At 34.9% G+C, this 23,909-nt stretch overlaps 1 protein-coding gene across 1 annotated transcript; it reads left to right on the top strand.

Moving 5' to 3' along the window:
- Positions 1-19,321: 19,321 nt before the first annotated feature.
- On the top strand, positions 19,322-20,984 carry LOC136217942 (uncharacterized). The gene is made up of 4 exons (XM_066004649.1): positions 19,322-19,510; positions 19,586-19,759; positions 19,855-19,936; positions 20,321-20,984. The coding sequence occupies exons 2-4, from the start codon at positions 19,602-19,604 to the stop codon at positions 20,609-20,611; spliced, it is 531 nt and encodes a 176-aa protein (XP_065860721.1). The 5' UTR covers positions 19,322-19,510; positions 19,586-19,601; the 3' UTR covers positions 20,612-20,984.
- Positions 20,985-23,909: the final 2,925 nt, after the last annotated feature.

Genomic DNA, 23,909 nt, shown 5'->3' with positions numbered 1-23,909 from the left:
GCATGCAACAAAGACTCTATATAATATATTAAACAAATGGCTTAACGTAATAAAAGAAATGTAAAAGGGAAAGAATGGTAATTCTTAATGCTATGTTATTGTACTAAAATGAGAAAAAAATTGATATAAAACATAGAACATCTTTACTTAGTAAATCAAGATGGAGTTACCCCGGCTTCGCGGCTGCTGGAGGTTTAGTAAGAAATGGAACAGGGGTCTAGATGGGAGGTTTTCTAACAGCAACTCTAGTGATCCTATTTTGGACCAATTTGTAATTTTCAGGAGTCTCCAACCAGTAGAAGGGAAGGCTGGAGACTCTCTAAATCCTAGCAGGTCGCTCAATCCAACGACCTGTTTGGAAAAAAAAGACTACTTCATATATTAAAAACAACATATGCAATTGTGATACACTTACTTGTGGTATGAAGGAAAAAGTACGAGCGTGAGTATCAATCCCGTAAATTGACGCGTTAAACTTTTGAAAAAGCAAAGAAAGTGGCCGACAAACCTGCAGTGGCCATGTTGCTATATTTTAATTGAAATTGGTTCAAAATTTATTGATGAGCCAATTTATTAATAGTATATTATTTTGTCTGTTTCATATGTATATATAAAACTGAACGGTAATATTTGGAATTTCAAATTTTTTTTATACATAATTTGATATCAACGGTAATATAACGGTAATATTTTTTTATACTATAAAACATCCCATTTAACCCATAAAAATTACATTCAATCTAAAAATCATCTTCCACTCTTAATATATTTCTATACAATGGATTCCAATGATGAATACAGTCAATATTATTCTTACGTTCCAAATTCTCAAAACGTAGTGAATCCAAATTCCCAAAACCCGACCCCAACTACTTATAATTCTCAAAGTTCTCCAATCCGACCTATTCCACCTAATTTTCAATATGATCCTAATATGTCATATGCTTCGAGTCCTCCCATTCACTATAATCCCGACGGTTACTTCCCTTCTGTGAATGCAACAGGTAATCGGCCAATGATGTCAGGATACTTTTCTCGTATCCCGTATCCTCAAGAACCATATATGGTTCCTGAAAATATGAGAAGAGATAGCTTTGGATCGTCCACCATGCCAGATGAATCTCCGAACACCGGTTCCGTTGCCGAGTCTGAAGTTCCAATAGTTCAGGAACCAAATGCAAACAATCAAAAATCAACGAAAATGAAGTGGACCAATGTACGTGATGTACATTTATGCCAGAGTTGGTTGATAATAACCACAGATCCAATTGTGGGCACAGATCAAGCGAGAAGGGATTATTGGAAGAAAATTGCAGGTTACTATAATCAATGGAAGAAGGAAGGTCCTGATGTGAATGACCAAATAGCTTCCTGTCATTGGTACAAAATTAGTAAGGATGTATCTGCTTTCCATGGAGCATACACTACCATTAGGGATAGCCATCCAAGCGGTCACGATGAAGCACAGGTAATTAGTAAGGCCAATGAGCTATTTACTCAGAGATGTAATAAAAAATTTACTTATATGCATTGTTGGAAAATCCTCAAAGGACAGCCTAAGTGGCATGAGTTTTTAGATAAAAACAAAGCACAAGGTTCTTCAAAAAGAACAAAAAAAAATTCTGCTTCAGGTGCCTACACTTCTTCAGGCTCAGCTCAGGAGGCAACTGAGAGTGGAACACAGGAAGCGGTCGAACAACGGCCAATTGGTCAGAAGGCAGCAAAAAAAACAGCTAGAGCTAAAAACACTACAAATATACCTGATGGCTTAGATTGGGATGAGTTAAAAGTGGATAGAGAGAAACGACAATAATCTCTTGATATTATTGCTCGTGCAGTTCAACAGCGGGAAGTAAACCGTCTTCAGGAAATTCGTGTACAAGATTTCGCAATCCTCGGTAAAGATACCTCGACTATGGATGATGAAGCTCTAGCAGATCACCGTAAAATGTGTCACTATATTAGGACTAAGTATGAATTTTAATGCATGTTATGTTATGTTTTTATTTTTATTGTGTTATGTTTTTTTTTATTATGTTATGTGTATTTATTTAATGAACTTTAATTTTTAATGAACTTTAATTTTTATTATGTTATGTGTATTTATTTAATAAACTTTAATTTTTATTATGTTATGTGTATTTATTTAATGAACTTTATAAATAATCAGTACTTCATTAACAATACTGAAAATACATTGAAAATATTAAAAATAATAGCATTGAAAATACTGAAATAACAACATTAAAAATACTAAAAATACATGGCTTGAAAATACTAAAAATAACAACATTTTTTGATTAAAGATTGGTTAGCGAGGAAGGGTAAGCGGCGGACATCCCAGCTATGCTGGCACCCCCACCACAGACCCAAAAAAGCCCCGAACCAAATTTATTAAAAGAGTAAATAAATGTCATAATACAAAAAGAAAAAAGAATAAAATGAAGCTAAAGAATTAGGAAAAGCGATAAACGCAACGTCCTACACGATCATGAAAAAAGACCGATCCACAAAAATCTGGGACAACATCCCACCAAGTCGAAGCTGTTGCCGTCCGTCCATAATTTGCAAGCGAATCCGCAACATGATTTCCTTCACGAAAAATATGAGAGACCACAAAAGCCACAGAATCGGTCTAATTTAAACAATTGAACCATTTTTGTCTAAGCAACCAAGGGACCGAACAAGATTTAGATTTGAACATCTGCACAACATACATTGAGTCGCTTTCAAGCCAAATTTTCCGCCAACCTTTGCTGATAGCCATATCAATGGCGTAAATAGCAGCAGATAGTTCAGCAAGATAAGCAAAGGAACTTTCAATCGGAAAGGCAAACGCACCAAGGCACATGCCAGTATGCGAGCGATAAATACCTCCGCAACCCGCAGGACCAGGAGCACCCATGACAGACGCATCAGTATTAATCTTAATCCAATCCCTCGGAGGTGGTTGCCAAAAAATCGGAGTAATGTGCGGAGCCTTAGCTAGACGCTTTTCAATCCCGAGCTCACCTAAGGTTTGAAGTTCAACTAGCGAATTCCAAACGGAGCCCCGTCCAGTGTGAGAAGATTCACGAACAGCTCCCCAAATCCGTCTCAGCGTGATGGAAGTATCAACCCTCTCATCCTCAAAAATGGACCTATTACGAGCAAGCCATAGAGCCCAAATTGTATTAACAATTGCAGCCGCCCATAAATCAGCGATTTGAGTACTGAAACGTTGAATAACAGCATGACCAACTAGATTCTTAAGAGTCGAGTCTGTGTTAATTCGTCTTCCAAACAATGAGCTAACACCATGCCAAATAAATTTGGAAAACCGACAGGAGACAAAAAGGTGGTCCAACGTTTCAGAATCTAACAAGCACAAACTGCAACGAGAAACAACTTGACAGCCACGCAACTGAAGTTGATCATGTGTTGGCAAATACCCAAGATAAGCCCACCATCCAATAAGCGAGTGTGCAGGAGGAACACTCTGACACCTTAAAAAACCACTCCAAGGCTGTTGAGTAGGAGGAAATCTAAGCCAAGTGTACAAGAGCTTAACAGTTAAAACCCCACTCGTAGCAGGCTTCCAAACATAAATATCAACATCGTCCCTACCCCGCCTAATATTCCGCAATCTATTCTCCACATCCGCAGGTAACACGGGCAGATTGTGCCAATTATTACCATCCAAATAATCCTCCACCAAATCAAAACAACGACGCTATTGACTAGCAGATAGGCCAACCTGTGCAGCCAGTGAAGGACGCATCCAGGCCCCATTCCAAAAATTAAGTTCAGAGTGCTGACCAATCCACCAAAAACAGTGATGCTCAACTTCAGAATAAATGGATTTTATCGAGCCCCAAATAGAAGAATTCATGATATAATGTCGTGACTGTCCCGCTTTATTGAGAAAACGAGTTCTAAGTAAGTTAAAGCAGAGAGACTTTTCTTGAAGAAGACCCCAAGCCATCTTTCCATTCAACGCTTTGTTTAGAATAGATAGATTCTTGATTCCAAGACCTCCATCCTTGAAGTTTTGACAACAAATTTTCCAAGGGACAGTGACAAGCTTCTTGCAATTAATGGACCCAGACCAAATAAAATTCCTCATATGCCTAGTCATACGTGTAAGCAGCGCAGAGGGCCACTTATAAATGCTAAAAGAGTGAATGAAGCTACCAGTAATTACAGAATTTACCAGAGCCACTCTCCCAGCCATAGACAAACAATGCCCTTTCCATTTAGCAAAGTGAGCAAGCACCCTATCCATCAAACTAGTCAGATGTCGTGTCTTTGGTAAACCAAAAAACAAAGGGACTCCAAGATAGCGAAATGGAACAGACCCTTGACGAATACCAATAATATCAGCAAGACGATTACCACGTCCAGAAGAAACAAAGGAGGCCAGAAATAATTCAGATTTGTCCCAACTAACACACTGACCCGAGATAGATCCATACAACTCAAATACACCTTTAATAACAGCTAGATTACTCGAAGAGGCTCTGCAGAAGAGAAGAATGTCATCGGCATAAAATAAATGAGTCGGAAACACCTTTGCAGAAGTATATTGCATTGGAGCAAGTCGCCCAGTATCCACGTGGTGAAGCAACCAACGACTAAGAAAGTCCTCGGCAATACCAAACAATATAGGAGACAGCGGATCGCCTTGTCGAACCCCTCTTGAACATCTAAAATATCCACTAATGGCTCCATTGTTCAAAATTGAAATCCGAGATGCAGATAAAACATTCAGAATCCAGTCTCTGAATTGAATAGAGAAACCAAAAGCGTCCATCACGGCAAGTAAAAAATTCCAATTTAAAGTGTCAAAAGCTTTCATGATGTCAACCTTCAAGGCTAAGTTCCCTCCAAAACACTTTTTACGAAGCATATTAGTGCCTTCAGAAGCAAGTGAAATGCATTGGTGAATACTTCGTCCAGGAATAAATCCAAATTGATTCTGAGAAACAATGCGAGATGCAATAGAAGCGAGTCTATCAGCCAAAATTTTTGCAATTATTTTATAACTAAAGTTGCTCATTGCAATAGGCCTATACTGATCAAGAGATATCGCACCCTCCACCTTCGGGATAAGGACCATAATACTGGAGCACAGGCCAGGATGTATCATGCCACTCATAAAGAAGCTTTTGACAACAGCAAACACATCAGCACCAATAATATCCCAAAAAGACTGAAAAAAGACCCCAGAAAACCCATCAGGTCCAGGAGAACTACTGCTATCCATGGCAAAGACTGCCATACGAACTTCATTCATATCCGGACAACGAGTAAGCAAATCATTATCCAAGTCAGAGACAAGATGTGGAACAACCTCATAAACTAGATCATAATTCTGCGGTAAGACCTCGTCATTTTTAAAAAGACTTGAATAAAATTCAGCAATATGCGTCCCAATTTGATTCGGATTAAAGACCAGCTCATCCTCAATTTGAAGCACCGAAATCCCAGAGGCAGCAGCTCGAATAGATGCCATACGATGGAAGAAGCTGGTATTTCGATCTCCCTCCTTAAGCCATCTAACTCTGCTCTTGTCACGCAAAAAAGCCTCCTTTCTATGCAAAATATTATCCAAGTGTGCATGAGCATTCATCTCCTCATGATATAGTTCAGGAGTAAACCCATTCTCAGAGATTTCTGCCTGCACACGGGCCAGATCCGTCTCAGCATCAGTGAGACACATATCAATGTTACCAAAAACCACTTTATTCCAGTGACGAAGCACCGGTCGAAGTCGCCTGAGTTTATCGCATAAAGCTTGCATAGGAGGTAAGCTAGGATGCATTCCATTCCAAAAATCAGCAATCACCTCCCTAATCCCCGGATGCAGAATCCACATAGACTGAAATCTGAATCTAGAGATAGGGCGATTCCCCTTGGAGCAGCTAAACATCAAAGGGCAATGGTCAGAGTGATGTCGCGGCAAAGCCAAACTGCAAATCGATTCCCAGAAGTCCGAGAATAAAGCAGATAATAAAACTCTATCCAGACGACATTCAACCCGCGCAGAGCCAGACCTACCATTAGACCAAGTAAAGAAGGCCCCATGAGTAGGACCATCAACAAAAGAACCAGAATCAATAAAATCACGAAACTCCCTACAAGGACGCAAAGCAGGAGCCCGTCCTGATTTCTCATGAGATCCAAGGACAGAATTAAAATCTCCAAGAAGCACCCAATGCCCATTCAACCTATTTTGATGAGCCAAAATATCATCAAACATAGTGACACGTCTATTTGCCCAAATGCTCCCGTAAACAAAGCAGACAAAAGTATTTAAATTAGACAAACTCAGAATAACAAATTGTTCATGTCTGAAACAAATATTGGTAACCATGGAAGAATTAATCTTTGCAAAAACCCATAGAGTTGGAAGCTCCTTATTGTTCATAGCAATTAAAGACAAACCAAGCCTTCTCCAGAAGGCCTCATTAACAGAACTGAACTCCACCATAGGTAAACAAAGAAAATCCGGTTTATGAAGAGAACACAAATGATGCAAGTAACCCTGAGTATCCCTATTAAGAATACCCCTACAATTCCAGTAAAGAAAGATCATTTAAAACGGACCGGAGGTTTACTGGCTCGTTTGTTTCGAGCTGGCAAATTCTCCGTTGTTGTCATAATTTTTTCCCTCCGCCTTACTTTCTTAGTGCTAACTGTGTTCCAGCTATTGTCATCATCCTCTGCCATATCAGCCCATGATTTAGTATGGGATGATGATTCAGATGCTGAATCAGCTCCCTCATATCTAGTGAGAATATTGTCCATTCCAGGTGAATCTGGCCTATCAGTTTTATCACAACTGAATTCATCCTCCTTCCTAAGTTGCGGGCTGCCAGGTAGAACAACCTCCACCACACAACCAGTATCAACAGGAGGCCTAAGCTCAGAAACAATCCGTGAAGTGGCATGTTGAACAGGCACCTCGGTCTGAATTGCATTAGGCTTTTTCACAAACTTCCTCTCCTGTGAAACCATTGTACGTTTTTTTTTTCAATAACCGGAGCCTCTAGAACCTTTTCCAATGGTTTTTTATTTTTCCTGCAGTCATAAGCCATGTGGCCAATGTTTGAACAAACTTTACAGAAGCTTGGTAATCTCTCATACACCACATCAATCCAAATTTGTTTTCCTTCTCTCTCAATACCCATTTTAATAGGAAGCTCATTCATCAAATCCACATCAATTAACATTCTAGCATAATGACCAAACTCACCTTCAAGAGTGGTATTATCAAATCGTATAAGCCCTCCAATACCCTTTGAAATATCTGAAAGAATTTGAGGATCCCAATACTCCCATGGAAGAGAATATAATCTAACCCAAACCTGAGCATTTGTAGACTTCTCAGCATAGGGGTCAAAGTCCGGAACCCATGGTTGCAAACGGAAAGTACCTGGCTTAGTATTGATAATGCCCCGCGCTAACAACTGATTCTTGATCTCTTGGGATCCCAAAACCACATGAAAAAAGCCTCTCCCGATAGATATCAGTCGCCAAGAATCCTTCAAACCCCAAACCTTTGTTAAAGTTTTCTTAAGAGAAAGAACCTTCCATAGGGCATCTCCTTTGTTTAAGATTAACCTGCCAATCAGAGATGAGGAGCAAAGGGCCGCACGCCTATCATAGGCAGATTGAGAAATTCTAACCGACCGAAGACCGCCAATATCAGAAATCACAGCAGACGAGCAAGGAGTCGGATCCAGATTCCCAGCAAGGACCTTCGCAAATGACCTGCCCTGCACCGCCAAATTAGGCTTTCTCAAAGGATCCTGTGAAATCGAAGCAATCTGTGGTTGCGGGATACGCGATTGCGAATTATGAAAAGGGGCCTTTGGATTAAAGAGAACCTCTATACCGAGGTAGTTATCTAGATAATCCATGGTGGATAAAGAGTGATTCCTAAATGATTTGGAATTTAGTAAGGAAGGTTTTGGAGTCTTTTTAGGAAGATTTGAATCTCCATAACTTTATAGGATGCTTCCTTTTCTTGCTATAATTGATTTATAATTTAGTAAGGAAGGTTTTGGAGTTTTTAGGAAGGTTTTAGTTTTTCTTCTAATTTTCCTTAACAGTTGCAAATGTCAAATTGTATTTCTTCCTGGAATATGAAATTGCATATCCAACGACTTGATGATCAACAAACCTGATCTTGCGGTGGTACTTGGTGACTTGTGAGAAGATAGCTCTGAAAAAGAGAAGAGAGACAGATCTGAGAGAGAGACAGATCTGAGAGAGAGAGGATAGATCTGAATAGATCTGAAAGAAAGAAAACAGATCTCAGAAAGAGAAGACAGATCTGAAAAAGAGAAGAAAGACAAAAAATAATATGAAAATATTTTCACATACTCTTTATTTAATTTCTTTTACGAATAAGAAATAAGCTTTTTACTAAAAATAACAACATTAAAAATACAAAAATAACAACATTAAAAATACTAAAATACATGGCTTGAAAATACTAAAAATACATGGCATGAAAATACTAAAAATAACATTGAAATTACCAATCCCTCCTATTGATGGGTTCATGGCTTGGCGATAAATTCATAAATTCATAATCGATATCGTCGTCATCATCTTCATAATACTCCATGTTTTCTGAACTAGCATAAACCCCAGCAGACTCCTCTGCAAGATATATCTCTTTATATTCCTCTATTGTTTCTGAATAGTCGTTTGGAAGATTTCTCCAAGGACCATCATTCCAATTTTGACCAATGAGGTAGTTGTTTTTCTGTGCACAAACTTCTTCCAGTCGTCTGGATACGGAACGATGTTCATCCCATTTTTCACAAACAGAGAATGGATAAGCTTCATAAATCTCATGAAATGAATTAGATTTTGACAGCTTTAGAAAGAATATGGCATGAATTTTCCTTTCCGTCGGACGCAATGCACGGTATTGCCTTATTTTCACATCCATCAAATTGGTGAACATATCTTTCCATGCATCAATAGGCATAAACCATTTCAGGAATGTCTCAACATTCGCAGGAATATTACCTCTGATGAAAGCGTTACACCATTCTAGCATGCAAAATTCAAACGGAATGTAATGCATATAACATAGGAACCACAACATATGAAGAGATCGGACTGGAAATTGGCCATCGACCGGAAGCTTAAAACAAAACATATATGGGAATAAAGGATGAAACATGCATGGAGTAACAAAAGTATTTCCATGAAAACGAACATCATCATATTGATAAGATAACATGTGTTCAGTGCAAGCTGGTCGGTCGAGGGTTTCGACAATACTCTGTTCAGGCGAAAAATTAAGGAAATTTTCATCTGTATTAGCATTAGGGTGAGATGCAGCCATTTATGAATTTTTCAGTTGAACCTTCTCTGAATGTAGAAGTAATTGTTCCGAGTGAGTCCTAATTTATAGATGGTATGGACTATTATCTAACTGATGGTATCTATCCCGAATGGGCTGCTTTTGTGAAAAGCTTTCCACATGCTAATGACCCGAAACGAATATGTTACAAACAAAGGCATGAGAGCGCACGGAAAGATGTTGAACGAGCATTTGGGGTACTTCAAGCCCGATTTGCAATAGTACGTGGACCAGCACGTACTTAGCATAAAAAAAAATCCACGATATTATGAATGCTTGTGTAATATTACATAACATGATTGTTGAAAATGAGAGACACACTTACTCAAGAAACTTTCCAACTGAGGAATTTTCTGAGCCCGTAGTTTCTGATGACATTCAACATGGGCCTGTTCCGGATTTTGCTGCTTATCTCGCAAGGGATTTACAAATCCGCGATAGAAACATGCACGGTCAACTAAAATTGGATCTAGTTGAGCACATTTGGGAATGTTTCGGAATCACCGACATAACTACTTGAACGTCGGAAAATTTTACTCTTTCAATCATGTTTTCCTTTTAATTTAATGCATTTACCTTGTTCCCTTTTTTCAAATGTATGTTTCCTTAATGTAATGCACTTTTGTTAATTACTAAAATCGATTAAAATTCGGAGAAAATAAATTATATTTACCTATTAATTTTTAAATCCAATTAAATAAATTATTCAAATTATATAAATTTATTCGATTAATATTAAATATTGGTAGATTTTTATTTAATTAATATTAATTCATTAATGAATTTTATTATTATTATTATTATTATAAAATAGGTTAATTGATTAAAAGTAATGAATATTAAATATTATATGACGTGTGGGACACGTGATTGTGACTAACCACTAGAGAGGATTTTTTTTGGAGTTGTTTTGTTGAGAGGGTTGTTTAGAAATTAGTGAGGTGGAGTGGTTGGAGGGTGTGCAACCCTCCAACCACTATAGTTGCTCTAATCAATTTGGGCATATGCACTGCTAATCTAGCGGAGTTGTGGGGATTATATTTTGGCCTACGGCTAGCCTGGGAAAAAAGGATTTAAAAAGGTTATTATTGAAACAGACTCATACACGACCTTTACTCTTATGACTCAATCACCAGGCCTTTTTCATTCGTTAGGGTGGCTTGTGCGGGAATGTCGGCGGTTTTGTGAAAAGGAGTGGGAAATCAAATTTCAACATGTGTACCGTGAAGGAAATAAGTCAGCAGACTTGATGGCAAATTTCACAGGTTCTTTAACCTTGGGACACCACGAGTGTGACGCGCCACCTGCAGGCCTTCAGTGCATTCTTCTCAAAGACCGGCAAGGTCGGACATCTAGAAGGATGATAACTACTTAACTAGCTCATTTTGCTTTAGATTTGTTTTTATATTTTTCTGTTTGTTCCCCTGGGCGTTAGCCTTCCTTTTACCCCAGAAAAAAAAAAGTAAATCAAGATGAAGTGGGCTTTTATTACCATGAATATATAAAGGGCTGATTACATGAAAATCATATTAGGTAAAAAAAAATATAATTAAATCATATCATAAAATTTAATTCTAAATATGTCATTATTTATTATATATCACAAAATAAACATGTTTTTATACTCTAATTTATAAATTTTAGACCTCAATTCATAAATCCTAATCCTAAAAAATATATCATAGATTCCTAATTTATAAATCTCAATCCTTAAAATATATTAAAAAGGATGATTTTCTTGGTTTAACATTATTTAAATAATCATTTGACATAGTTGTAAATAATTTTTAAAAATTGTATTTCTATGTAAATCCCCCATATATAAAAAGTTAATTACAAAACCGGCTCAACTAAGAGGTCTATTTACATATTTAGACTCATTACAACACCTCTTATTAGACCTAAATTTTCCAAAATACCCTTAGTATATATATCATCACTTAACACCAACTCAACTCATTGTGTACTACGAAACATATTTTATGAGATTTTGGATGAATATTTGCATCAAATTCAATAGGAACGATCGGAAATAAGGTAAGTTTTAATCTCCTTGAATCTAATAACATGAAATCGCAGCATGTTTAGGGTATAGGATTTGTTAGGGTTTACGGGTTTAGAGTTTAGTTTTTCTAGTGATTTAAGGCCTTATTAGAGTTAGAGTTATGTTTAGCAGCATGTTTATGCATTGGAAACTTATTTGGGATGTATTTGCGTGATTGAATGCGTTATAATCCTTTTATATCAGCAGGAAGATAGCTTCCCAGTCATGAAATACCTTCTATAGTGGAAGCAACTGCAGAGTAAATTCATATCAATCAATTGAATTTCCTTCACAGTTGCTTCCACTGTAGAAGATTTTTCATGATTGTGAAAACAATTGAGTGGAGGATTACCTTCACAGTCTCAAACACTACGAAGGGATTGCAGGAACTACGAAAACAATTGTCTTCGCAGTTTTATCATTTGTTTCGCATCTGCTTTAATTACGAAATATTTTAAGCTTATTTGGTTTCGCAGTGCGAATGAGTTTATTAACTGCAAAGTAGTTTTGTTTTCTTCTTTCCTTTACATTAAATGCCATTTTTTTCATAATGTGAAGGTTTCAACCAAGGAAGAAAAGAAATAGATGAGTACCTCTTGATGGTAGTCTTAAAGGCATCAAAGGATTCAAATATCCCTTCAGCCTGAATACAAATGTATCAAACACGGTGAGGGTTGAGTTGGAGGTAATAAAGAACGTGAAGAGTAAATTGCCAAAAAAGCAAATGGAATTGTTTAAGAGGACTTCTTTTGAGTATTTGGTGGATATGGAACTGTGCAATTTATCTACTCCCATATGCCATGGTGTAAGAATGAGAGAGATCACCAAAACCAAAACATAGAGAGATGTGGTTCAATGTCAAAGGAGTTGAACTCTAATTTGGAGATTGGAAGTTCAGACTTATCATTGGATTGAGATTTGGCGATTTGAAGCCAATTTTGCAAAAGATAAGTCATTTAAAGAAGAATAACATATTGACATGTACTTTGGAGGAAGTTAGAGCTTAACACAAAAAAAAATATGAAGCTTTCGATAACACAAATTGGCATGACGCAAAAGAGGTGATGCAGTATTCATGGTGATGTTGTATGTTATCGCATCTTCTTCACTATCGATCCATCTCATTTGGTCGATAACAATATGATCGACGTCTTACAGTATAAATACTTAATCAATAGACATGATATTTTCCTCAGAAACCTTTACCTAGGTTGTGTGATGATTAGAAAAATCACGAATAATGTAATACGAGATTCGATATCAGAAAATGGGAATTTACTCAGAGTATTTCGATAGAGTTTCAGTGATTTAGCAGTGTATTTTTGTCCTCCCTAAAACTAGTCTAAAGCTGTCTATTTATAGGTAAAATTAGGGTTCGGGATTAAACTTAGGATTAGATAAATAAAGTAAGGGCTAAAAGGGGTATTTAAACCTATTTATTCTGAAAACACAAAAATAAAAAAAGAAACAGCTGCCTGACGCTATCTTGTGTGCAGCAAAAAACTGATGAATTAAAACAGAGATTTCAGAAATTCTGAGAAAGAAAAATATATGAATGAAAAATATGTGAAGATTTTAATTTATAGATTTTAATCAAAAAAATCATGACTATTGAAAAATGAAAATGCGTCTTTTGGGGAAAAAGAAAATCAAAAATTCGAAATTAAATGCATAGAGAAAGAGAAAGAACTGATGATTTCCTTCTCAGGAAACACGCGTGTCGTAGTCGAGATTTAGGAATCTCGATCGCGACACGCCTTGCCCCTTGGCAAGGTGTGCTGCGCTGGTCTATCCATGATCCCTGTTAGAGATTTTTAAAATCTCTGAGGCTCCAAAAACTCATCTAACTCTCAATACATATTACTGATGAGATTTTTAAAATCTCTATAGCAACATAAACTCATCTGACTCTCAATATAAATCACTGACGAGATTTTTAAAATCTCTATAGTAACAGATACTCAAAGTTGATGTAATTCTAATTAACTTTTATCTCAGATGAGATTTTTAGAATCTCTAAAGACACTTTTCTAACTTAATACTAATAGTTAAGATACCTAAGTTATTTTTTTTTTATCTTTTAATAATAAAAAATTATTTCTAATTTAACTATTATTTTCTAAAGAATAAACTAATGTGTAAACTAAACTAAAAACGAAATGTAAAAACTAAATATGAAAAATTAAAAAAATTAAAAATGTGACAATCCTTAAGAATCCTCAAAGAGAAACTAAATTTTGGACACAATCAATTACCTGGATCGAATTTCCATCAAAATAAATCTTACAACGATGACTGTTAGCCTTGAATCGTTCTCCCTTAGGATTTTCTAATCCTAAAGCTCCATGGTCAAACGTATTAACAACTAAATATGATCTCGTCCATCTAGACTTTAACTTACTTGGAAAGAACCTAAATCGGGAATTGAAAAGTAAAACTTTATCCCCAATTTCGAAAGTTTTAACCTTAATTCTAGCATCATGCCATTTTTTCACTTTCTCTTTGTACATCTTAGCATTTTTATAGGACAAGAAACGTAACTCATCCAATTCATTTAAATCTAACAAACGCTTTCTACCGACACTTTGTAAATTATAATTGAGGGTTTTAATTGCCCAAAATGCCTTATGCTTTAATTCTACCGGTAAACGATAAACTTTACCATAGACTAATCTATATGGTGTCATTCCTATAGATGTTTTAAATGCGGTACGGTATACCCATAACGCATCGTCAAGCTTTTGAGACCAATCTCTCCTAGTAGTAAAAAAATATACACATGCTATTAAGGTTATATAAATGTGCTAGAAATAGTTAAATATTTCTACAAGGGCATTGAATATTGAATATTATAAAAATCTCTAAATCTATTTTATAAAGAAAAAGTCTCGAGTGAATGTATATAAGTAATAAATTCTTTATTCGATCTTTCTTTTGTATTATGCTAATGCATGATAATATAATTCCTATTTCTATCTTTAAATTAGGTTTATAGGCATTAATCAAACTAACATTTTTAGCCTTTGCTTGGTTTGATTCCGTCTTACTTTAAAATTCAATTGAAGTTTTTAGGGAAACTATAGTCATAATACATGTTGATTTAAATCAATATAAGATGAAGATACTCTTTTCTTTCACATATTAAAATTTTATTTATTTTTAACACATATTGAGTAAATTTGTAATCGTTATCTTTACTTTTGGCCACGGTTGCGACCACCCTTATCACGATCGAGGTATGAAAGGAACGTTAAAATAAAAATTAAAAGCAAAATGGCGTGTCTAAGTTTAAAGTCATGGTTGCGTCCACCCATGGCATGGTCAGGACCTCTTAAGCGGATACAAAATAAATAAATTCATAAAGTCACGGTCGAGACCACCCTTATCACGGATGAGATTAGAAAACAAATATATATATATATATATATATATATATTAGATAATGTAGTTTGGGAAAAGAAAAAATTTTGTACCTAGAAATGCCTTAAGATCGAAGATCAAAAACATGTGTGCTTTCACCCGTCCCGAATGCTTCATTATAAAAATTACAATACAAGTCGGATGATGAATCATTTTTATTCTAGCTAGTTTATGTTTTGCGTATAAATTTGTCTTATGGAAATTTATCTTTTGGTTTGACTAATTTAAAAATGTTTATGTGGAATATATTCTATTTTTAAGATCATTTGAAAGATAAATTTTGATGATAATTTTGCTCAGGACTAGCAAAAACTTAAGTGTAGGAGATTTAATAAGCCCAAAATATACTTAAATTAGCATGCATAAATATGTTAAATTTCATGTAAAATATATATTAATTATATTATTTTGGAAAGATTTCACGTTGATATTTGTTGTTTGTGTGCAAGGTGTTAATTATTTGGAAAAAGCTAAATAGGAGCAAAAATGGATTAGAAATGAGTGAGAAATCAAACTTTCAGTGAAAATCACGTATGAGAATCGGAAGTCACGTCTGAGAATTGAAACAAATAACCAAAGGAGGAAAATAATAGTTTCTGTCACTACAGAGATTCTGAAATCTCTACAGGGACGCGCTACAACGCAGCTGATGCGCCTCTTTCTTCCTTATCCCCCTGTCACGTCCGAGATTCTTGAATCTCTACAGGGACAGTGAAGCTGTTAAGCATATTTTGCATGTTTATTTCTCCAAATGACGCATCCTTTCATCCAGATAGAGGCAACCCTTCACCAACGGACACGTCTATTTAGCGTACCTTTTGGAAGATTATAAATAGAGGAAGGATTCAGAGTTTCAAAGAGTTACACAAATTAATCAATTGTGATTAAAGCACAAATAGTTAGAGATACAAGATACAAATTTTATTATTTAGATTAAGGTTTACCCAAGTCAAATTTATGCTTCGTAGACAATCGAGAGGTTGCTATTTCGAAGACTCAATGAGAATATCTTGGATTGAGGGCGACCCACGGTGTGACAAACCTACGAAGTTGAGTAAAAGATTGACAACCCGGAATTCATGCTTCGTTCAATGTCATTCAAACTTCTTCTTCTTTGTTAACTTGAGATGTTTATAACTCAAACTAATAAATATCTTTTAATTCAATTCCATTTTCACTGTTGTTTTATTTAAAGTTGGATCTAACGATATTCTTTAAGTAATTCTAACTAGTGTTTTCATGCAAAAGTATTTATAAAGAGATTTTGGTATTTTCTCATGCAAACTTTGTTGAACACTTAAGCAAATGCGGATTTATATTTGGTCATTGTGATAGGTCCAATAATCGGATTTAAATTCCGAATTTGATTAAGGTTTTCAGTCTTAGGCCGAGAGGAAAGATTGATAACAGTTTGATTCCTTTAAATTGAATCAATTGGTAATTTATTATATATTTTCTAAACAAATCAAAGTTATAAGTTGTGTTTTTGCTCAGTATAAATTAACCTTGGAATAAGCTTTTAATCTAAATTTAATTTCAGTAAATTGTAATTATAACTGTAACCATTATTAGAATTAAAAACCATTTTAAACCATTAACGATTTTATATAAATCTCGAGAAAACGAATTTAATTAGAATAGTAATTTTTATCAAAACATTTTCTGTGGGATCGATATCTTTTATTACTACAAGCGAAACCGTGCACTTGCGGAATTCGCCCAACAAGTAACTTTTTCCAAAAGCAAAAAATCTCTGCTTTTCCAACAACAACAAGAAACAGCAAACTGTAACAACAAACAACAGATAAACCAAACAGTCCTGAATTTTCCCTTTATAACAACTCTTTACAGGGTAAATTTCATCAATGGTGTACAACATTTGCCTCATTTCACACTTTGGTGTACAACCTTCAATTTGTCTCAGTAATATGTACGATTTTATAAGTGACCTCCCACTTTGGTGTATAGCAGGTCAAAATGATCGGTCAACGCCTGGTCAACGTGCCACATCAGCATTTTTCATCTACCTATTTAAAAAAGTGGGACCCACCTCTTATACAATTACTAAAATACCATTCTTCTTTATGTAATTACTAAACTACCCTCATCCCATTCCTTGCAATCTCTCTCTATGTCTTTCCCTTTCACTCTCTAATTTCTCTCTCTAAACAACTTTCAATCTCTTTCTAACTTTCAAATTTAAGAACAAATTTGGCAATCCTTAATTCAATTAAGCTCAAGTCACTTTTCCTATTAATAATCCAAATATCAGGTCACCAATTGAAATTGAAATTTGCAAACCATAATATAACATTTTCAAAACTCTTACTGCTCGACCAACACAAACAAAAAAAAAAGTGCATAATCTACTATTAAAAACAAATTAGGATTTTATTCATAAAAAAAAACAAATTAGGGTTTTATACTTAGGCAGACTGCTAGAAATTTAAAGGATAAATCGCGATAACTGGAGACTTTTCAGTGGGAAGAATCACAATTAGCGTGCTGATTGATGACAGAATATAGAGAGGAGTTCTAAGAAGCAGCTATTGACAGGAGTTCAATGAGTTGGTCTTTAGTGAAGGGTTGGAGGAGGGTTGCGATATCGACCGAGTCGGAATCGAATTGGAAATAAAAAGCACTAGCAGAATTTGTATGGGAAGTTATGGGATGAGAAAAATGAGTGATAACGGTGGTGGAGGTGGGGTGGCGGTGATGGGTGGTGAGGATGGGAGAGTTTTCTTCTTGATTTTCTTTAATTTGGGTTTTAGGATGTGATGTTGTGTAGAGTTGGTGTCTGGGTTGTTAAGTTAGAGAGAGATTGAAAGTTGTTTAGAGAGAGAAAGGGAAAGATAGAGAGAGGGGTTGCAAGGAAGGGGATGAGGGTAGTTTTGTAATTACATAAAGGATAAGGGTATTTTTAGTAATTGTATAAGAGGTGGGTCCCACTTTTTTAAATAGGTAGGTGAAAAATGCTGAGGTGGCATGTTGACCGGTCATTTTGACCTGCTATACACCAAAGTGGGAGGTCACCTATAAGGTCGTACATATTACTGAGACAAATTGAAGGTTGTACACCAAAGTGTGAAATGAACCAAAAGTTGTACATCATTGATAAAATTTACCCACTCTTTACAACACCAAATTACTATGTTTATATTTTTGGACTACAATTATTATTCTCTTTGCTTTACCAACTAAGTCCTATTCAGGTATTTAATTTCACTAATTATCTAATTATTGATAAATTGGTAGTATGAATTGAGTCTTAATGTTGGATTTATAAAACATTAAATATTTCTACTTCTTTTAAACTTTTTTTATAAAACAATTCTTTTAAACTTTTTTTTTAAAAAAATATAATTTTTTAAGCAATTAATGTTGGATTTATAAAACATTAAATATTTCTACTTCCTTTAGACCTAACACTTTTAATTTTTTAGCATTCAACACACCAAAACCACGAAAATTTAGGTGTTTTAGTTTAGGAAATCAACATTGAACATATAGAAAATTAAATAAGTTTACGATTTTTCACTTTGGCCAAAATGAAGTAGTTTTATCATGCTAAAGGCTAAAAAAATTTGTCCAGACCTGACGAGCTAGACTTTAAAAAATTACCGCAAACTACACAACTAAAATTAGCCTCCCAAACCTCAAATCCTGGCTCCGTCACTGGTCCAAATAAGCTAAATATAAGTGTGTCATATGTTTTTAAAATCAACTATAAATATTTGATAGAGTGTTTTAAAAGTTCAGAATGTCACTAGACAAAATTTACTAAATTTAGATGTGCATATACATTAAGCCTTAATATTAATATAGTATGGAATCAAAAACTTGGGTTGGCCAATACCAACTTTGGAAAGTCGAGATAAAACAATACATATTTTCTTAATTAAATTATCTATTTCATGTTTCGGTTAAATGAATATATACTGTTACATATTTATATAAAAATTTACTCCACGTGTATTAACTGTGGGGATGAAACAATAAATATTTTCTTAATTAAATTAAATTATGTATTTCATGTTCGGTAATGAATATCTACTGTTACATATTTATGGTAAAAACCAAAATATGTATAGACTGTGGGGGGTGAAATTACGAATACGTTCAACTTCAATTGATAGGGTAGGATAGGATATAGGATGAGGTTTGTTGGGTATTAAATAATTATCTTTTCTTTTTATGTAATGTGAAAAAAGAATTTTATTCCCAAAATTAACAAACAGAAATAAAAAAATAAAAAAGAATGCGTGTATCTTATGTGGATCAGATCTCATTCTCCAATGTACTCACCACTTGTTTAATTAATTAATTAATTAATTAAAAAACAAAATAAGAAAAGCCAAAAGCAAGTGTTCCCAGAATCTCTTGCCGCGATTCGTCTCACAAAACTCGATGACTTAAATTAATTAATTAATTAATTAATTAAATTAATCTTACGGTCAACCAAACGCAATCTCACCGAATAATAAATAACACCCGACTACACCTGAACATCTCTCTCCTCATTCTCATCTCATCTTCTTCGCACCATCTCCTTGTCTCTTTCCATTTATCCCTCTTCAAAAAATCTCATCTTTCCTCTTCTTCTTCCTATTCTCCCTCCTCCATTATCTCCGCTCCTCCTCTAGAGGAGTCTTTTCGGCTTCTCACCCCTCTCCTCCTCTGTAATTTTTGCAATTTTCTCCCTTTCTTTTCTTCTAAATTATATTGTTTTAGGCTCTTATGTGTTGTGTTTGTAGCAGGCGTTCGTGGAAAATGAATCGATGCGGGTATCAGCAAAAGAGCGCCGTCGGAGGCTGCGAGGAGAGGAGGATGATGATGGTCGACTCTATGGTTTGCCCTAAGCCTCGCCGATTGGGTCTTTCAAATCCTTCAATTGGCGACCAATTCAGACCTTTGAGATTGTCCATCAAGTATGTACTTTTTCCCCCAATTTTTTTCCATTACCTTTTCAGATTTGATATTGGCTCTATAGATTTAACGGGTTTTTGCGTTTTCTTTCAATTAGTTGTGCGCAAACTGCTGAAATTGGAGCTGAGATGGGGGATTCTGTGACTGGAGCTGAGCTTCTCGACATAATTCTCTCGAAGGTATATTTTTTTTACTTCAATTCATTCTGAATTTGTTGTTTTAATCCTGATTCGTCCTAGCTTGAGTATAAAATTTAAATCTAAACTTTTACATAAAGATATTTGTGATACCGATTTGTGGTTCTTTAAAGATTTTTGTTTTATATTCTCCCAATAAAGATGGTAAAGGAAAAATAGATAGAAGCTTTTTGTCCTCTAGATTTACAGTTGATAGAACACTTGCTGCGAACATGTAATCAGGTTCATAGATTTGATGTCATAAGTCAGTTTATAAATTCAATCCTGGTTTCAATAGGACAGTAACATCTACATATCATGTGCTTTTTAAATGTTCAATGACTGAATCAATGGAAGCTGATTTGGTTCTTCCATATTCATTTCCAGGGAAGATGTGGTGGGGAATCCGGCTACCAAGTGGCTTCCTCGCCCCCGTTTTACAGTGGATCGCCACCGAGCAGGGCATCAAACCCTTTAATCCAGGATGCCCAATTCGGCACCAAGGGGATAATGCCTCTATCTCCAGCTCCACAATCACCATCTTCATCATCAGCACGCTTAGGAGGAGGAGGGTGCGTCCGGATGAAATTCGGGCACAAGCCTGCTGCAGTGAGGATTGAAGGGTTTGATTGTCTGAGCAGAGATAGGCGAAATTGCAGCATCTCTGCTGTGGCTTAACCCTTACTAAACTAGCAAATTTTGATATTAAAGGGGAGAAGAGTCTACTGGTGCTTTTTTTTGTATGTACATACAGAGAAATTAGTAGTAAGTATTTGATGGGTATGTTGTGCACTCTCTCAAAATATGTAAATGCAATGAAGGTTGAGAGTAGTTTATTTTTTTGAAGAAATAAAGAGAAGGGAATAGGCATTTTAGTCATTCTCTTTTTAGGGTTCATTCTGTTCTTGTTCATAGTGAAATTGGTTGAGAATTTGTTAGATGTTTGGAGAGGGAGATGAGATGAGATGTCTTTTGTAATATTACAGTGTTTCTTCATTTCTAATCCTTGTAATTGTAATGAATGAAGATAGAAGGATTAACTGTTTCTCAAGCTAAATCTTTTTCCGGTGGTGAAGCTTTTAGCCTGTTTGTCGAGAGCTTCCCTTTAACTGTATAGATCATGGGTTCGAATCACATTGGGGTGGGACGGGTTGGGAGTTTTTCTTTGTCTTTAATGTAATTTTCTAATGTAAGTGCGTTGTGCATAACTTCAAAAAAAAAAAAAAAAAAAAAGCTAAATCTTTTTCCTCTTTTTTTCACCTTCAACGTAACTTCGGTGATATTATTGAGGAAATCGAATATAGGTGATGATGTCATAAGAGTGGATTTATAAGGCGACTTACTTCATGGGGATTCTAATAAAGACAATGAAAATCAATGATATTTACATATTGCTTTATCTACGGAGATTCCAATTGAACTTAGGTGGTGATGTTATAAGTCGCTTTCATGCAGCAGAGGTCATCTTGTTCGTTGACACTTTTTTGAGCTAGTAATTAAAGCACGTGGTTTCGCTTATTATTTGAGAATCAAATTCAAGTGGGACGAAAGCAGGAATCCAAACTTGGCGGTAGTGTCATAGGAATCGCTTTCTTAATGTAGATAGAGTTGTAATTAAGCCGAGTTGAGACGAGCTTTGGCCTTATGTTCCGCTCGTCAGAAAATTGACTAGTTTGAGCTGAAGCTCAATATTCTGTTCGTGAGCTGATGTGTTTTGTTCACGAGCTTTTCTTGCGAGCAACTCGTTAATTCGGTTCATGAACTTTGCATGTGAATAGGTTTGAAATTGCTTTAACACAAAACTACATAGTTTTTGAAATTTACAAAACTAAAGGTTACACAAAACTACATTGGTTTACATTCATCTTTTGTAGAAATGTTATTAAAAAAATAATCTAACCAAACTTGCTCACTTAATATTATAATCGAGTTTATTCATAAACCTTTAATCGAGCATGTTCGTGAGCTTTCGAGTAAAATTTCATCATATTCAAACTTGGCTTTTTTATAAATTGATTTGAACATAATCGAACTTTTACCGAATTGAATATTAAACCGCTTATTAAAAGCTCTGCTCATTTACACGTGTAAATGTGGAGCTCATTTGAATAGTTGAAAAATATATAACCTAATCTATTCGCTAGTAATTAGAACATGTGGGTTTGGGGATATTGAATAGGTGCATGATATTTTAGGTGAGCATATATTATCGGTACTAGGTGTTTGGGCTATCGTTGCTTTATGATTCAATTCAATTAACATAAAGTTAGGGTTAGGGTTAGATATCACCCAATTGGAATTTTGCTGTGCTTACTTTTCCTAATTATTCAGTCGACCTACCTACTAAATAAATGTGATGTTGGATTGAGATGAAAATTAAGCTAAACCAATAAAAGGAAATTACAGAACAAATTTGACAAAAAAGTAATTAAAGGGCAAAACCAAACCTTTTCTTTATAAAGCAACAGGTGTCATCCCAGACAACTCAAAAAGAGAAATCAATTAAATAATTATAGAATGATATTGGAGATATTTTCTTCTGTGTATCAAGATTGAAGAATTAATCTCGTCAAAGAAAGAAAAACCATATGATAGAAGACATATTTTCGTATGATTACAAATTTGAATGTGGAATGAGTGAATGGTGGTGGACTTCTTTTATTTAATTTATTATAATAAAATAAAGTGTTTGGGGGGTATGATGCATATGTGTCAAATCATGATTGGGGAAGAAAACTCAATGGGAAAAAGACAATGACAAAATGCCAAGAAAGATGAGAAAGTGGGAATTTAAATTGAAGTGATGATATAAATGGAGAGACGTAATTACTAATTTAAATTATAGTTAGTGGTTCAGAATTTTGCTTTCTCATTTTGTAGTATAATATGCTTCCTCATCTTTCCTTCACTGCAAAACCATCACTGGAAATGCTATTTCTTTTCTTTACATATTATACAATAAAGTTAATTATTCATTTCCTTCTATGTTTTTATTAGTTGCGTTCACATGAATCCTGATAACCATGTAAATTTAGTCATTTACCGTTAGATTTAGACAGATTAAAATCTTAAGGTAGAGATTCAAAATATTCTAAGACTTTGATTGGATGAGAGGTTTTGAAGGGTAATTAAAAGGAGGGTAGGGAAGGGTTAGTGGAAACCCTTGTTTGGAAGATTAAAAAATACGAGTTTTGAAGGGTTAATAAAGGGTTTTGAAGGGTTCAAAATCAATAAGTTTTGAATAGATTTTCAACCCACCAAATCAGTGGGTTTTGAAGAACCCTTCCCTTTCTTCCAAATAAGGGTAAGGGTAATACTCTCTTCCCCCTTTTCCTTTTTCCTACCCTCCCTTTAATTACCCTTCAAAACCTCTCATCCAATCAAAGTCTAGGGCTTATATATAATCCGACTAGATCTAACGGTAAATGACTAAATTTACGTGGTCACCAGGGTCCATGTGAACACAACTGATATTTTTATATATTATATTACTATTTTTATAATTAATTATATAATAAAACATAAAATAATAAAATTTGCTTTCATCTTATTATATGATGGTAGGATGACATTTTATTTGGAAATGAAAGTTGAAGTCTCATGAGTCAGCCATGCATAGTTTACATAAGTTAAAAATGAGTAAAGCTAAAAACTAAGACATGACCAGTGTTAAGTTATTTTATTGTAATTTTATTTTCATGCCATATTTTTTTATGCTTTTTTTTATGCTTTTTAATTGTGAGTTTTTACGTAACTTTATACTCCTAGGGTATATGGAGTATAAATTAATGACTTTTCACAAACTTCTTCAAGTTGATCATTGGTGATTTACGGTTAAAATCATCATTTTTTTTTCTCAACCCCTCTCTACAGCAGTTGGTATCAAATCCATATGTTCTCTAACTCAAAATTTATTTGGTAATGGTTCAACCTAGAATCTCACGAGAATAAGTGGAAGTTATGAAAAAACAAATTG

This window comes from Euphorbia lathyris, chromosome 2 (genome assembly GCF_963576675.1).
Source record: "Euphorbia lathyris chromosome 2, ddEupLath1.1, whole genome shotgun sequence".
In the NCBI taxonomy this organism is placed as follows: domain Eukaryota; kingdom Viridiplantae; phylum Streptophyta; class Magnoliopsida; order Malpighiales; family Euphorbiaceae; genus Euphorbia; species Euphorbia lathyris.
This window is presented reverse-complemented; position numbering and strand designations above follow the sequence as displayed.

Bases quoted from the DNA above. Each gene is read 5' to 3' on its own strand.
- LOC136217942 (XM_066004649.1), top strand. From the start codon at position 19,602: ATGAATCGATGCGGGTATCAGCAAAAGAGCGCCGTCGGAGGCTGCGAG. The intron at 19,760-19,854 runs GTATGTACTTTT...TCTTTCAATTAG, and splicing joins CCTTTGAGATTGTCCATCAA to TTGTGCGCAAACTGCTGAAA. The intron at 19,937-20,320 runs GTATATTTTTTT...ATTCATTTCCAG, and splicing joins TCGACATAATTCTCTCGAAG to GGAAGATGTGGTGGGGAATC.